Consider the following 17,039-nt stretch of genomic DNA (forward strand, 5'->3'; position numbering starts at 1 on the left):
TTGGGTGAGATTGATAGATTATAAATATAAAACTAATAAACCTAATTTGTTGTGGGCTAAACAGGATGTGGGTTCGCCCCTTTGGAAAGGGGTTACCTGGCCCTTTGAAGGCATAAGACCCTTTTTAGATGGAATTTGGATAATGGTGATAAGTCAGCTTCTGGGATAACACCTGGGTGAGGGATTCTTCCCTGAAAACTCAATTTTGGGGGGTTTATGAGATTTGTCAACAGCAACAATGTGTAGTGTCTGAGGTGTGGGATCGTACCAACCTAAAGCTCACCTTTAGTAGATGTGTAGATGCTGAATTTATGAAAAAATGGCACGACCTGATTCAGGTCATCTCTACCAAACAACTGACCAATGAGGAGGATCACCCTGTTTGGCTGTTGGAACCATTAGGGATCTACTCGGTCAGATCCTTTTACAACATGATTAACTGGGGTGGGGTCTCTACCCCACTTTGGAAAAAATTCTGAAAAATTGTTGTACCAAACATATACTTGGTCTTTGTGTGGTTGGCTTTTAATAATAAAGTTCTCACCTGAGACAACCTAAACAAGAGGAGGGTGGTAGAGAATTTAAACTGCTTATTTTGTAATGAGAATGAATCGGTTCATCACCTGTTCTTTGAGTGTGTGGTGGCCAAATAGATCTGGATTGATGTTGTTGAAGTTTTTGGATTCAATATTCCTAAAAATATGACTGAGTTATTTTCATTCTGGGAAATGAACAACAAGAAAACTGTTATTAACATTGCTTGTGTTGCTGCCATTTGGGGCATTTGGATTATGCATAATGATATTTGTTTTCAGGGCATACCGTGGACAAGCACTCGTGTGATCTTGGAGAGGATCAACTTTTCTCGACACCGGTGGAAGATTCTCTGCGGAGGCGATCAATCAGTGCTGCTACGACGCTGCCTCCAGCTTCTGGACCGTTAAAGAGGCGAGCTGCTCAGGATCGCTTGGGTTGGGAACTGAGAGCGTGTGCAAAGAGGACCCGGGGTGGAAACATGCTGAAAGCTCATTCGGGATGATCTCGCGAGCAAGTTGATGGTTGTTCTATTCTCTGAGGAACATTCTGTATTGCTTGGCTGGTGGTTTCGGTGTTTGCCCTGCGTGGCACTAGACTCTTGCTTAGCAGTTTCTTGTTTCAGTTTTTCGGGCTAGCGCTTTAAGATGTAGAGTTGCATTTCTATTCTCTGGTCGACCACTTCCTGTAGACCCGATTGCTTGTAACAGTCACCGTGACTTGCTTTCCTCGTTTTCTATAAAAGTGGGGTGGGGGAAGACCCCTTTTGATAAAAAAAAGTTAAGAAAAATTCCAAAATATAAGATGTATTGTGTTACACCACTCGTTTGAATAATTTTTTTAGGGATTTGATTACATTTTCTTATATCAGACAAGCTTTTCTATTTTCTCAATCAGTCATGTGTAATCTCATCCAAAACTTGTGAAATTTTTTCTTCATGTGCGTTTTTTAATTTCTGTGCCAAAAACTATACATACTATATTTAGAAACGGAGGAACAAGGATGAGTGGTGTCAGTGTGTAAAATTTCAGAGAAATATGTTGAAATGTGAACTGTGCAAAATAATAGTACAAATCCATGCTCTGCGAGGACGAATAATATCATGTGTTAAAAAGCCTCAGATTTTTGTTTCACGGCCCTCATTTCAACATATTTCATCCTAAAAATTTATACACTTGTGCAGCCTTCATCTATATCTGTATTTTTTTCAGAATTTTTTAAAATGTGAAAATATGACTTTCACGAATTTTGAATTTTGCATGTGGAGGCCTTCATGGAGCTCTGCCTCCAAAAGCAATTTCCTGCTTCAACTTTCTTATAATTTCGTACTGCTTAGTTAAAGCATATTTTTATTTCGCTACAACAATTTTGGAAAAAGCATCAACCATTCAGTTCAAGCTTAGGCCTTCAGCATTACAGCAAGGGCCAACACCACAATAACAGCAGTAAAATCCAGTGAACCTACTCCATTTCATCGACAGACCGAGCACATAACGAAACTAAGCAACAGATACTCCAGACAGAGCACATAACGAAACTAAGCAACAGATACTCCACTAGGAAGCACATCAGCAGAGCGAAAGACATGACAGGCAGGTTGTTCTCTGTTTCCAGCACACATATCTACAAACAAGGCGGCACATCAGCGGGGACTGACAGGGTATGCAAGCTTCTGATCTCGTCAGGCCCCAATACCACCGGCTGCGGCGAAGACTGCTTCAGACCCTACTTGCTCTTGCTGCTCTTCGCCCGGAGCTCCGCGGCTCCAGCCTTGATGCTGGACTTGGCGAGCGACGTGGGTTTCAGGACGCTCTTCGGGTTCAATGCCTGCCGGAGCTTGAACACAGCCCACGCCGTTCCGATGGCGTGGCCTGCCGCATCGAGCCCTTCGTTGGTTGCCGCAGCAGCTTTCTCTCCGTACCTGACGAACAAAGAAGAAGGATGGTGTGAGGGGAAGTGCTCCATGTTCTGGTCCAAGAACCAAGAGGGAGTAGAAACAAGGATATGAGGTAGAATAACACGTACTTGTGGGATACAAGACCGGTCGTCACCGTCGACGATGTTGATAGCACATCCTTCCCAGCCACTTCTACGGCGTCAGAAATCTTGCCTGTTGACACCAGTGAAATATACATAAGCGGGCTGGCATAATCAAACACCAGAAGAAAGTAAGTTCCCCTGTTATTTTCAAGAATGATGTTCAGGCACACAGAAATTCCATACAACTAAAAGTTAGAAACAACTGAGCAGATTATTTGATAGAAACTATTTTGCAAGAGCAAGTGCAGATCACAATGTGCTCCTAGGAGATCATGTTATCACTTACAAGATTCACATAAATGTTTCATGAGAGCCGGCATCCCTAATATTCAGATTTAAGGAGCCCCAAATATTCAGATTTAAGGAAGTATAGTGGCAGTTGGCAACAGAGTTCACTCCAATATACTGAGGCAAGTTCAACTAGCATATAGAGTAAACAATAGCCATTTTCACTGTATAGAACTTGATGGCATCACCACTGGGTGTCTGTACTATAAGTAATCGCTGCCAGTGATTTCGCTATGAATATGGTGCCAGTAGCTGATAGCTCAATTAACGTTCACAACCTTTTTGCGAAGAGAAGCAGCAGTAATTAACCATTTTTAATGTAGGACTGAAGCAAGACATAATGTGTATAACATAGAGAATAGAGGGTACAAGGAAAAAGATAATTGCCAACCGATTTACTCCCCTTCCTAATTGTAGAGTACCAGGGGTTAAATGGCCACTAAAGAACACCCACAGGCTGCTTACTTTCAACTAGTAAAACTTAGGTGATGTTTCTACACTTCTGTAGGCAAGTTCAAATTAAATGTGCCCGTATGGTATATTGTTCATGTTTCATGGTATAGTGAAAGTTGGCATCTTTTTCATGATTCACATGGCAACTACCTTACCAACAGCACAAGATGTACTACCACCAATACTAACTTAGGTCACATTATTTTCAAGAAAAGGATCACATACCAAATCCATCAAGTGAAGCAAGAATAACCTCTCCAGGCAATAGGCTGAAGAACTTCTTGCCAGCTTTTGAGTTAACCAATGAGCTTGTAACAGAGCTAGTAAGCTTCACAACTCCAGACAGTATTCCAGTTGCCACTTTCTCGGACATTTTTGTCACCTTCTTAGCCCTGCCAACAATCACATGCACATATTCTTTCAGACCGACAGTACCAGAAATATGAGTATTTGACTGAAATTACGTATTCTCAAATTGTGTAATTAAGCACAAGGAAGCCTAAAAACATAAAAGCAGAGCAACGCCAGAAATCTCAAAATAAGGAGCACAAGTTTAAGTCCAGTGGCAAAATTCACCAAAATGCAGCTGCCTACAATCACAGAGCCTTTTGACATGAGTGCTTGTGATTCTTCCTATATGATATAATACGCAATCACGGCATCAAGCCATAGCTATAATTCACCAATCACCATCAGAACAGGACTAACCAGCCAAGTTTGACATAGCACCAGGGAACGGGATGCCAAACAGCAAGTGTCAGCACAATTGCATGAATAATTTGGGGAGATTATCCATAATAATCATAAAGATTTTTGACACAACTGAAATATCAGCAAATGGAAATGAGATACCGATGATGGCACATGGCATCACGATTTAAACTACTAATCTAATCTAACTATGAAGTGCGACATGCTCAAAGCCTGAAGAATTTCCTCCTACAGCACAAATTCTACTGAACTGTGACTGCAAATCAAAAACACATTTGGTATGAAAAATCTAAGAAAAACAGTGCTACCTTTGAATGGAAATGAGATACCCATCATGGCAGATTGCATCACGATTTAAGCTACTAATCTAATCTAACTATGAACTGTGATGTGCCCAAAATCTGAAGCATTTACTCATTATGCATCACAAATTGCACTGAATAAATTCGCATGACTGCAAATTAGAAACAGATTCAGTATGAAGAACTGAGAAAGAAAGCACTACCTTTTGATCCGCCTGAGCATCTCCGGACTGACCTCGGCCTCGGTATCGCCGGGCTGAATCCTCTTCCTGAGAACCTCCTGCCCCCACCGGAGCCTGTCGACGGTCATCACCCCGCACCACAGGATCCCCTTGGCGACGTTCTCGGCGCCGGACGCGATGGCCCTGGCGACGGCGCTGCCGTACTCCTCGACGTTGGGCGCGACGGCGGTCCAGTACGCGGCGGCCTCCACCTCGCCGCGCACCCCGTCGGCGAGCCCCTCGCTGCCGGCCACGGAGTGGGCGGAGAACCTGGTGTAGGCGCCGAGCAGGGCGTCGAGGCGCGGGTCGGGGGCGGAGAGCGTGAGGCCGTAGTGGAGCGGCTCGGGGGCCGGGTCGTCGGCGGAGGCGGGGACGGCGAAGGAGAAGGAGTAGTGGCGCGGGTCGAGCTTGACGGCGGCGACGTCGCGGGCGAGCGGCCACTGGACGGGTCCCAGGGCCGCGATGGCGGCGAGGGAGGTGTCGCCGGCGCGGATGCGGTGGAGGGAGAGGTCGCCGGCGGCCAGCGGGTGGCTGCGCTGGCGGTCGATTAGGTGGAGCTGCGCGCCGGGGGCGCGCAGCAGCACGTCGTCCGACGGCGCCGGCGCGTCGGGGGAGGCCGGGGACCGCGGGATCTCGACCGGCGCCAGGTCCGCCATGGTGAGCGACGGGTAGAGCGGCGGCGCCGACGGGGCCGGGCTACTAGGGTTGGCGGGGTTCGGGCGGGTGTAGGAGGCCATGGGGGATTGCAATGCGGGAGAGCTTTAAGGCGGGGAGGAGTGGCGGAGGAGGAGGGAGAGCCGTGGGGATTGGGGAAGGCGACGGCGAGGACGGCGACGGCACGTCGGCGGTGGCGTGGCCCCTTGTATAGGGGATCCCCGCCGCGTACGTGGCGACGTGGCGTTGGCCGGCCGGGTCCACGCGGTGGGGAGTGGTGGGGCCCGGCTGCAGGTTTGATTTGTTAATTGGTTGGGTTGTGCGATTCAGGGCAACACTCTCTGGTCTATGACTTGTGGGGCCAACGCTTTGTTTGCTTAGGCTCCTGGCGGTATGTCGACCCCACTGTCGGTGAGGTGGCTTCGGTTGGGAGCTGAGCGTGGTCGGCGCACGCGGGGGTTGTTTCACCACCAATAGCTAGCGGTGGGGCGTGCGTGGCCACACCCACACTCGTAGACGTACTCCAAGCATGGAGTTTTCCTCCGTGACGAAGCAACTTCAAGGACAAGATCAATCAAATATCGCTTGACAGTTGACGCCACAAGAAAAATACAGATATTGCACGAATAGACCTAGGAGGGTGGTACTTTTCCTCCAAATTATAGTGTAGATAAATCTCTAGAAATCTATGAACAATCTAGTCATGCAAATGGGGGCGTTGCTAGCACGCACGCTCAATTTCCGATAGGCTGGGATCTCCCCATTTGGAAAGTAGGCAGCAGGTTATGTACTACCTCTGCATCATATAATATATGTCATTTTAGCAGCTCAAATTAAACTGCTAAAACGATATATATTACTCCCTCCTTTCCGGTTCATAAGGCTCAATTCAAAAATCTCAACTACCAAGATAGATGATGAGTGGTGGAATATTTTTTCTAGTTTGCAAAAGCACCCAATTAATGCTTTTGTTTTTCTCAAAAAATTGTGTTTACGAATGCATTAATTGCAATGCATGCATACATAAAGTGCATGCATTGGTCAATTTTCTCTTACTACTTGCATGCAATGATTTAATGCACCTTGAAGTCTGAACATGTGATGGGGAACAACCAAATTGAGCCTTATAAAATGAAAAAACTAAAATTTTGAGATAAGCCTTATAAACCGAAAAGGATAGAGTATGGTACAAAGCGAGTATAGAAGATTAGGGGATGGGTTACGGGGTAATTAGGGTGGCCCATTTCAGGAAAGAGGGGAGGCGTATGGACAGTCGCGGATCTAGGATTCGAAGTTACCTGGGGCGAACTTTTAATAATAAAAGAAACAAAAAATCAAGGCCACCGATACAATTAAATAACACAATCAACAATATTAGTTTGCCAGGTGGTATGCATTTAGGCAAGACGATCAACAAGATCAAAGTAGTTTCATTCTAAAGAACTAAGCGGAAAATATATAACCCAAAATTCATATAAAGTCTGATTTGGACACTACTAGGAAAAGGGCTATAGCTGATATGGACATTAATGACGCACCATGTATGTGATGCGTCAGTGCTATATAGCAGTGGCGCACCAGATACAGGTGCGCCATTAGTGTCCTCGTTACTAATGGCGCACCAAACACACGGTGGTGCGCCATTAGTAACCTGAGACCAGCTAGATATTTTGGACAGCCACCTACCACACTCACTTTCTCCACTTCATTCTCCCCTCCTCCTCCTCCCAGCTTGTCTCGGCTGCCTCCTCCTCCTCACCTCATTTGCACCATAGATTCATCCAAATTAAGTGGTTAAATTACCTTTTTGATAGGTAAGTAAGGGGGAAAGCTTTCTTTATGTTGTAGATCTACTTTTTTCTCCCTCCAACAACGTGCGCATGCACTTTTTATGGCCTAGCTAGATCTACGTATGTTTAAGGTGTTGCGTATATGTTTGTGTTTGCAGGTACCGGTATTTGAAATGCGATAGTTGCCAATATTTTGCCGGAATGTTGATTCATTTCCGTTTCGGCGAGAATTTGGCACTGTGCATTCTTTTTTGTCCTATTTTTAGGCAAAGTCATGCCAAAAATTTTCTTGGTTCTAAAATATCGTTTTGCTCTACCCCGCAGGCGACCATGGTCCGCACGATGACCGAAGGCATCGTGAATAGGTTTTTGAGCTCCGCGAAGGCCGAGATGCTTCAAAAGAATGAGACGGAGATAAGATGTCCGTGTCGAAGATGCAAGCTGAAGAGCCTTATCGCGGACCCAGATTCCGGGCAGGTGCGGGACCACCTGCCCTTGCATGGTTTCATGGATGGCTATCGGTGGCAAGGTGATGAAGATGACTATGAAGTCGTCCATGGGGGCCGGGCAAGAAATGAGGAAGGGCAACAAGACAAGTACCACCGCGGCGAGGGCGGGCGAGAAGACGAAGAATCTCCAGGACATGATCACGACAGTGATGCCGGACATGATGATGAGGAAGATCAAGACGAAGGGCATGATCATGAAGATGAAGATGCCGGAGCAGACGACGATGGACCATCGATGGGCTGGGTGCAGGACCCTTATATTCAAGAGCTGCTTCTCAAGCAGACAGATAACGCAAGAGCTGCCGCCCGAGAGAACGCCAAGCTGGATCAACTAGAAATAGACGCGGTTACTCCATTGTATGAAGGATGCAAGCACGAGGATGCCCGCCTAAAAGTAACGCTCATGGCTCTGGAGATGAAGATAAAACACAAAATGACCGACGCATGCTTCGACGAGAACATGTCATTCTGGCACGAACGTCTTCCCAAGGGGAACAAGTGCCCGACCAGTTTCGAGGAGGCGAAGAAAATCGTGTGTCCTCTGGATTTACCGCACGTGAAATACCATGTGTGCATGAACAATTGCATCATTTATCGGGACGAGCACGCGGAGTCTACCATATGTCCGGTGTCCGGCGTCACTCGATACAAGAAGAGGAAGAAAGCTCCTCGAAAAGTGGTGTGGTACTTTCCGATCACTCATCTGCAGCGGTATTTTGCGGACCCTAAGCTAGCAAAGCTCCTGCGTTGGCACGCGGATAGGGAGGAGAAGAAGCGCGAAGTGAAGGAAATATGCCCTAGAGGCAATAATAAAGTTATTATTTTATTTCCTTATATCATGATAAATGTTTATTGTTCATGCTAGAATTGTATTATCTGGAAACATAATACTTGTGTGAATACATAGACAAACTAAACGTCACTAGTATGCCTCTACTTGACTAGCTCGTTAATCAAAGATGGTTATGTTTCCTAACCATAGACATGTGTTGTCATTTGATTAACGGGATCACATTATTAGGAGAATGATGTGATTGACATGACCCATTCCATTAGCTTAGCACCCGATCATTTAGTATGTTGATATTGCTTTCTTCATGACTTATACATGTTCCTATGACTATGAGATTATGCAACTCCCGTTTGCCGGAGGAACACTTTGTGTGCTACCAAACGTCACAACGTAACTGGGTGATTATAAAGGAGCTCTACAGGTGTCTCCAAAGGTACATGTTGGGTTGGCGTATTTCGAGATTAGGATTTGTCACTCCGATTGTCGGAGAGGTATCTCTGGGCCCTCTCGGTAATGCACATCACATAAGCCTTGCAAGCATTGCAACTAATGAGTTAGTTGTGAGATGATGTATTACGAAACGAGTAAAGAGACTTGCCGGTAACGAGATTGAACTAGGTATTGAGATACCGACGATCGAATCTCGAGCAAGTAACATACCGATGACAAAGGGAACAAAGTATGTTGTTATGCGGTCTGACCGATAAAAGATCTTCGTAGAATATGTGGGAGCCAATATGAGCATCCAGGTTTCGCTATTGGTTATTGACCGGAGACATGTCTCGGTCATGTCTAAATTGTTCTCGAACCCGTAGGGTCCGCACGCTTAACGTTACGATGACAGTTTCATTATGAGTTTATATATTTTGATGTACCGAAGTTAGTTCGGAGTCCCAGATGTGATCACGGACATGACGAGGAGTCTCGAAATGGTTGAGACATAAAGATTGATATATTGGAAGCCTATGTTTGGACATCGGAAGTGTTCCGGGTGAAATCGGCATTTTACTGGAGTACTGGGAGGTTACCGGAACCCCCCGGTAACCTAATGGGCCTTAATGGGCCTAGTGGAGGAAGAGGAGAGGAGGCCTAGGTGCTGCCGCGCCCCCCTCCCCCCCCCCAAGTCCGAATTGGACAAGGAGGGGGGCGGCGCCCCCCCCTTTCCTTTCTTCCCTCTCTTCCTTCTTCCCCAAGTCCTAATCCAACTAGGGAAAGGGGGGAGTCCTACTCCCGATAGGAGTAGGACTCCTCCTGCGCGCCTCCTCCTAGGGCCGGCCGCACCCCCCTTGGCTCCTTTATATACGGGGGCAGGGGGCACCCCTAGACACACAAGTTGATCTCTAAGATCGTTCTCTTAGCCGTGTGCGGTGCCCCCTTCCACCATAGTCCTCGATAATATTGTAGTGGTGCTTAGGCGAAGCCCTGCGACAGTAGAACATCAAGATCGTCACCACGCCGTCGTGCTGACGGAACTCTTCCCCGACACTTTGCTGGATCGGAGTCCGGGGATCATCATTGAGCTGAACGTGTGCTAGAACTCGGAGGTGCCGTAGTTTCGGTGCTTGATCGGTCGGGCCGTGAAGACGTACGACTACATCAACCGCGTTGTCATAACGCTTCCGCTGTCGGTCTACGAGGGTACGTAGATCACACTCTCCCCTCTCGTTGCTATGCATCACCATGATCTTGCGTGTGCGTAGGAAAATTTTGAAATTACTACATTCCCCAACAGTGGCATCCGAGCCTAGGTTTTATGCGTTGATGTTATATGCACGAGTAGAACACAAGTGAGTTGTGGGCGATATAAGTCATACTGCTTACCAGCATGTCATACTTTGGTTCGGCGGTATTGTTGGACGAAGCGGCCCGGACCGACATTACGCGTACGCTTACACGAGACCGGTTCTGCCGACGTGCTTTGCACAAAGGTGGCTAGCGGGTTTCAGTTTCTCCAACTTTAGTTGAACCAAGTGTGGCTACGCCCGGTCCTTGCGAAGGTTAAAACAGCACCAACTTGACAAACTATCGTTGTGGTTTTGATGCGTAGGTAAGAACGGTTCTTGCTAAGCCCGTAGCAGCCACGTAAAACTTGTAACAACAAAGTAGAGGACGTCTAACTTGTTTTTGCAGGGTATGTTGTGATGTGATATGGTCAAGACATGATGCTAAATTTTATTGTATGAGATGATCATGTTTTGTAACTGAGTTATCGGCAACTGGCAGGAGCCATATGGTTGTCGCTTTATTGTATGGAATGCAATTGTGCTGTAATGCTTTACTTTATCACTAAGCGGTAGTGATAGTCGTGGAAGCATAAGATTGGCAAGACGACAACGATGCTATGATGATGATCAAGGTGTCACGCCGGTGACGATGGTGATCATGACGATGCTTCGAAGATGGAGATCACAAGCACAAGATGATGATGGCCATATCATATCACTTATATTGATTGCATGTGATGTTTATCTTTTATACATCTTATCTTGCTTTGATTGACAGTAGCATTTTAAGATGATCTCTCACTAATTATCAAGAAGTGTTCTCCCTGAGTATGCACCGTTGCGAAAGTTCTTCGTGCTGAGACACCACGTGATGGTCAGGTGTGATAGGCTCTACGTTCAAATACAACAGGTGCAAAACAGTTGCACACGCGGAATACTCAGGTTATACTTGACGAGCCAAGCATATACATATATGGCCTCGGAACACGGAGACCGAAAGGTCGAGCGTGAATCATATGGTAGATATGATCAACATAGTGATGTTCACCAATGAAACTACTCCATCTCACGTGATGATCGGACATGGTTTAGTTGATTTGGATCACGTGATCACTTAGAGGATTAGAGGGATGTCTATCTAAGTGGGAGTTCTTTAGTAATATGATTAATTGAACTTAAATTTATCATGAACTTAGTACCTGATAGTATCTTGCCTGTTTATGTTTGATTGTAGATAGATGGCCTGTGCTGTTGTTCCGTTGAATTTTAATACGTTCCTTGAGAAAGCAAAGTTGAAAGATGATGGTAGCAATTACACGGACTGGGTACGTAACTTGAGGATTATCCTCATTGCTGCACAGAAGAATTAAGTCCTGGAAGCACCGCTGGGTGCCAGGCCTGCTGCTGGAGCAACACCAGATGTTATGAACGTCTGGCAGAGCAAAGCTGATGACTACTCGATAGTTCAGTGTGCCATGCTTTACGGCTTAGAATCGGGACTTCAACGACGTTTTGAACGTCATGGAGCATATGAGATGTTCCAGGAGTTGAAGTTAATATTTCAAGCAAATGCCCGGATTGAGAGATATGAAGTCTCCAATAAGTTCTATAGCTGCAAGATGGAGGAGAACAGTTCTGTGAGTGAGCATATACTCAAAATGTCTGGGTATAATAATCACTTGATTCAATTGGGAGTTAATCTTCCAGATGATTGCGTGAATAATCACTGCCACGTAGATACAAGAGCTTCGTGATGAACTATAATATGCAAGGGATGAATAAGACTATTCCCGAGCTCTTCGCAATGCTGAAAGCTGCGGAGGTAGAAATCAAGAAGGAGCATCAAGTGTTGATGGTCAACAAGACCACTAGTTTCAAGAAAAAGGGCAAAGGGAAGAAGAAGGGGAACTTCAAAAAGAACAGCAAGCAAGTTTCTGCTCAAGAGAAGAAACCCAAATCTGGACCTAAGCCTGAAACTGAGTGCTTCTACTGCAAGCAGACTGGTCACTGGAAGCGGAACTGCCCCAAGTATTTGGCGGATAAGAAGGATGGCAAGGTGAACAAAGGTATATGCGATATACATGTTATTGATGTGTACCTTACTAATGCTCGCAGTAGCACCTGAGTATTTGATACTGGTTCTGTTGCTAACATTTGCAACTCGAAACAGGGACTACGGATTAAGCGAAGATTGGCTAAGGACGAGGTGACGATGCGCGTGGGAAATGGTTCCAAAGTCGATGTGATCGCAGTCGGCACGCTACCTCTACATCTACCTTCGGGATTAGTATTAGACCTAAATAATTGTTATTTGGTGCCAGCGTTGAGCATGAACATTATATCTGGATCTTGTTTGATGTGAGATGGTTATTCATTTAAATCAGAGAATAATGGTTGTTCTATTTATATGAGTAAAATCTTTTATGGTCATGCACCCATGAAGAATGGTCTATTCTTATTAAATCTCGATAGTAGTGACACACACATTCATAATGTTGAAGCCAAAAGATGCAGAGTTGATAATGATAGTGCAACTTATTTGTGGCACTGCCGTTTAGGTCATATCGGTGTAAAGTGCATGAAGAAACTCCATACTGATGGACTTTTGGAACCACTTGATTATGAATCACTTGGTACTTGCGAACCGTGCCTTATGGGTAAGATGACAAAAACACCGTTCTCCGGTACTATGGAGAGAGCAAAAGATTTGTTGGAAATCATACATACAGATGTATGTGGTCCGATGAATGTTGAGGCTCGTGGCGGATATCGTTATTTTCTCACCTTCATAGATGACTTAAGCAGATATGGGTATATCTACTTAATGAAACATAAGTCTGAAACATTTGGAAAGTTCAAAGAATTTCAGAGTGAAGTTGAAAATCATCGTAACAAGAAAATAAATTCCTACGATCTGATCGTGGAGGAGAATATTTGAGTTACGAGTTTGGTGTACATTTGAAACAATGCGGAATAGTTTCGCAACTCACGCCACCCGGAACACCACAGCGTAATGGTGTGTCTGAACGTCGTAATCGTACTTTACTTGATATGGTGCGATCTATGATGTCTCTTACTGATTTACCGCTATCGTTTTGGGGTTATGCTTTAGAGACGGCCACATTCACGTTAAATAGGGCACCATCAAAATCCGTTGAGACGACGCCTTATGAACTGTGGTTTGGCAAGAAACCAAAGTTGTCGTTTCTGAAAGTTTGGGGCTGCGATGCTTATGTGAAAAAACTTCAACCTGATAAGCTCGAACCCAAATCAGAGAAATGTGTCTTCATAGGATATCCAAAGGAAACTATTGGATACACCTTCTATCACAGATCCGAAGGCAAGACTTTTGTTGCTAAATTCGGAAACTTTCTAGAGAATGAGTTTCTCTCGAAAGAAGTGTGTGGGAGGAAAGTAGAACTTGATGAGGTAACTGTACCTGCTCCCTTATTGGAAAGTAGTACATCACAGAAACCGGTTTCTGTGACACCTACACCAATTAGTGAGGAAGCTAATGATGATGATCATGAAACTTCAGAACAAGATACTACTGAACCTCGTAGATCAACCAGAGTAAGATCCGCACCATAGTGGTACGGTAATCCTATTCTGGAAGTCATGCTACTAGATCATGATGAACCTACGAACTATGGAGAAGCGATGGTGAGCCTAGATTCTGCAAAATGGCTTGAAGCCATGAAATCTGAGATGGGATCCATGTATGAGAAGAAAGTGTGGACTTTGGTTGACTTGCCAAAAGATCGGCAAGCAATTGAGAATAAATGGATCTTCAAGAAGAAGACTGACGCTGACGGTAATGTTACTGTCTACAAAGCTCGACTTGTCGCAAAAGGTTTTCGACAAGTTCAAGGGATTGACTACGATGAGACCTTCTCACCCGTAGCGATGCTTAAGTCTGTCCGAATCATGTTAGCAATTGCCGCATTTTATTATTATGAAATTTGGCAGATGGATGTCGAAACTGCATTCCTGAATGGATTTCTGGAAGAAGAGTTGTATATGATGTAGCCGGAAGGTTTTGTCGATCCAAAGGGAGCTAACAAAGTGTGCAAGCTCCAGCGATCCATTTATGGACTGGTGCAAGCCTCTCGGAGTTGGAATGAACGCTTTGATAGTGTGATCAAAGCATTTGGTTTTGTACAGACTTTTGGAGAAGCCTGTATTTACAAGAAAGTGAGTGGGAGCTCTGTAGCATTTCTGATATTATATGTAGATGACATATTACTAATCAGAAATGATATAGAATTTCTGGATAGCATAAAGGGATACTTGAATAAGAGTTTTTCAATGAAAGACCTCGGTGAAGCTGCTTACATATTGGGCATTAATATCTATAGAGATAGATCAAGACGCTTAATTGGACTTTCACAAAGCACATACCTTGACAAAGTTTTGAAGAAGTTCAAAATGGATCAAGCAAAGAAAGGATTCTTGCCTGTGTTACAAGGTGTGAAATTGAGTAAGACTCAATGCCCGACACTACTAGGAAAAGGGCTATAGATATGAATGACACTAATGGCGCACCACGGAAGTAGTGCGCCACTACTATATACTAATGGCTCACCAGTTGGTGATGCGCCATTAGTGTGGAAGACACTAATGGCGCACCAGAAAACAGGTCCGCCACTAGTGATAATTTTTTTTACATACATACTAATGGCGCATCCTATGTCCGGTGCGCCATTACTAGTTCTAACTAGTAATGGCGCACCAGACATGGAGTGCGCCAGTACTGAATTTTTTTATTCTTTTTTTTGCAAAACTACTAATGGCGCACCGCCTCACCGTGCACCATTAGTAGTTTAAACTACTAATGGCGCACCCTGTAAAAGTGCGCCATTAGTATATATATATATTTTACTTTTCTGCAAAACTACTAATGGCGCACCACCTGCAGGTGCGCCATTAGTAACCAGGGTTACTAATGGCGCATGTGCAGGTGGTGCGCCATTAGTAACCTGGGACCCCAACAAGATATTTTGGACAGCCCCACACCTACCCACTCACTTTCCCCACTTCATTCCCTCCACCTCCTTCTCCAAGCTTTCGGCTGCCTCCTCCTCCTCACCTCATTTCCACCATAGATTCATCAAAATTAAGTGGTGAAATTACCTTTTTTTGATAGGTAAGTAAGGGAAAAGCTATCTTCATGATGTAGATCTACTTTTTTTCTCCCTAGCTCGCTCCAACAACGTGCACATGCACTTTCTGTGGCCTAGCTAGATCTATGTATGTTTGTGGTGTTGCATGTGTTTGTGGTGTTGCATATATGTTTGTGTTTGCAGGTACTGGTATTTGAAATGCGATATTTGCCAATATTTTGCCGGAATGTTGATTCATTTTCGTTTCGGCGAGAATTTTGGCACTATGCATTCTTTTTGGTCCTATTTTTAGGGAAGGTCATGCCAAATTTTTTGTTGGTTCTAAAATATCGTTTTGCTCTACCCCGCAGGCGACCATGGTCCGCACGATGACCGAAGGCATCGTGAATAGGTTTTTGAGCTCCGCGAAGGCCGAGATGCTTCAAAAGAATGAGACGGAGATAAGATGTCCGTGTCAAAGATGCAAGCTGAAGAGCCGTATTGCGGACCCGGATTCCGGGCAGGTGCGGGACCACCTGCTCTTGCGTGGTTTCATGGATGGCTATCGGTGGCAAGGTGATGAAGATGACTATGAAGTCGTCCATGGGGGCCGGGCAAGAAATGAGGAAGGGCAACAAGACAAGTACCACCGCGGCGAGGGCGGGCGAGAAGACGAAGAATCTCCAGGACATGATCACGACGGCCGTGATGCTGTACACACTCATCATGTAGAAGATGTCGTACATGATGATGAGGAAGATCAAGACGAAGGGCATGATCATGAAGATGAAGATGCCGGAGCAGACGACGATGGAGGCTAGGTGCAGGGCCCTTATATTCAAGAGCTGCTTCTCAAGCAGACGGATAACGCAAGAGCTGCCGCCCGAGAGAAAGCCAAGCTGGATCAACTGGAGATAGACGCGATTACTCCATTGTATGAAGGATGCAGGCCTAAGGATTCCCGCCTGAAAGTAACGCTCATGGCTCTGGAGATGAAGGTAAAACACAAAATGACCGACGCATGCTTCGACGAGAACATGTCATTCTGGCACGAACGTCTTCCCAAGGGGAACAAGTGCCCGACCAGTTTCGAGGAGGCGAAGAAAATCGTGTGTCCTCTGGATTTACCGCACGTGAAATACCATGTGCGCATGAACAATTGCATCATTTATCGGGACGAGCACGCGGAGTCTACCATATGTCCGGCGTGCGGCGTCACTCGATACAAGAAGAGGAAGAAAGCTCCTCGAAAATCGGTGTGGTACTTTCCGATCACTCCTCGTCTGCAGCGGTATTTCGCGGACCCTAAGGTAGCAAAGCTCTTGCGTTCGCACGCGAATAGGGAGGAGAAGAAGCGGGAAGATGACGGAAATGATCCAGAGATAAATAAAAAAGACAATATGCTGAGTCACCCTAAGGATGCGAGCCAGTGGCAAGCATTGAACTTCGAATACCCAGAATTTGGGAAGGATCCAAGGAACATCGTGCTGCGCGCGAGCACCGATGGAGTCAATCCGTTTGGCAGCCAGAGAAGCACACATAGCACGTGGCCTGTGTTTGTGTGGATGTACAACCTTCCCCCCTGGTTGTGCATGAAGAGGAAGTACATTCACATGAGTATGCTACTTGAAGGGCCGAAACAACCAGGGAACGACATCAATCTGTATCTGGGGCTGCTGAAAGAGGAGCTAGACACGCTGTGGAAAACGCCAGCCAATACATGGGACGCCGCAGAGAAAGAATATTTCCCTATGAGAGCCGCACTGCTCACGACGGTGCACGACTATCTCGGTTACAGATATCTCGCGGGGCAGGTAGTCCACGGATTTTCTGGATGCGTAAGGTGCATGGATGACACAACGTATCGCCAGCTAGATAGAGATCTCGGGTCTTCGAAAACCGTGTTCATGGGACATC

General features: G+C 45.6%; 1 protein-coding gene across 1 annotated transcript; it reads right to left on the minus strand.

The window, feature by feature from the left end:
* Positions 1-1,922: 1,922 nt before the first annotated feature.
* Positions 1,923-5,404, minus strand: LOC125520627 (senescence/dehydration-associated protein At4g35985, chloroplastic-like). Its single transcript, XM_087534653.1, has 4 exons — positions 4,533-5,404; positions 3,542-3,708; positions 2,561-2,645; positions 1,923-2,456 (listed from the first exon to the last, which is right to left on the minus strand). Exons 1-4 carry the CDS (start codon positions 5,285-5,287, stop codon positions 2,261-2,263), a joined length of 1,203 nt encoding a protein of 400 aa, XP_087390779.1. The 5' UTR covers positions 5,288-5,404; the 3' UTR covers positions 1,923-2,260.
* Between the last annotated feature and the right edge of the window lie 11,635 nt (positions 5,405-17,039).

This window comes from Triticum urartu, chromosome 7A, assembly GCF_056163025.1.
Source record: "Triticum urartu cultivar PI428250 chromosome 7A, HENAU_Tu73, whole genome shotgun sequence".
Taxonomy (NCBI): domain Eukaryota; kingdom Viridiplantae; phylum Streptophyta; class Magnoliopsida; order Poales; family Poaceae; genus Triticum; species Triticum urartu.

Bases quoted from the DNA above. Each gene is read 5' to 3' on its own strand.
- LOC125520627 (XM_087534653.1), bottom strand. From the start codon at position 5,287: ATGGCCTCCTACACCCGCCCGAACCCCGCCAACCCTAGTAGCCCGGCC. The intron at 2,646-3,541 runs GTATGTGATCCT...TGGTGTCAACAG, and splicing joins TGCTTCACTTGATGGATTTG to GCAAGATTTCTGACGCCGTA. The intron at 2,457-2,560 runs GTACGTGTTATT...TTTGTTCGTCAG, and splicing joins ACCGGTCTTGTATCCCACAA to GTACGGAGAGAAAGCTGCTG.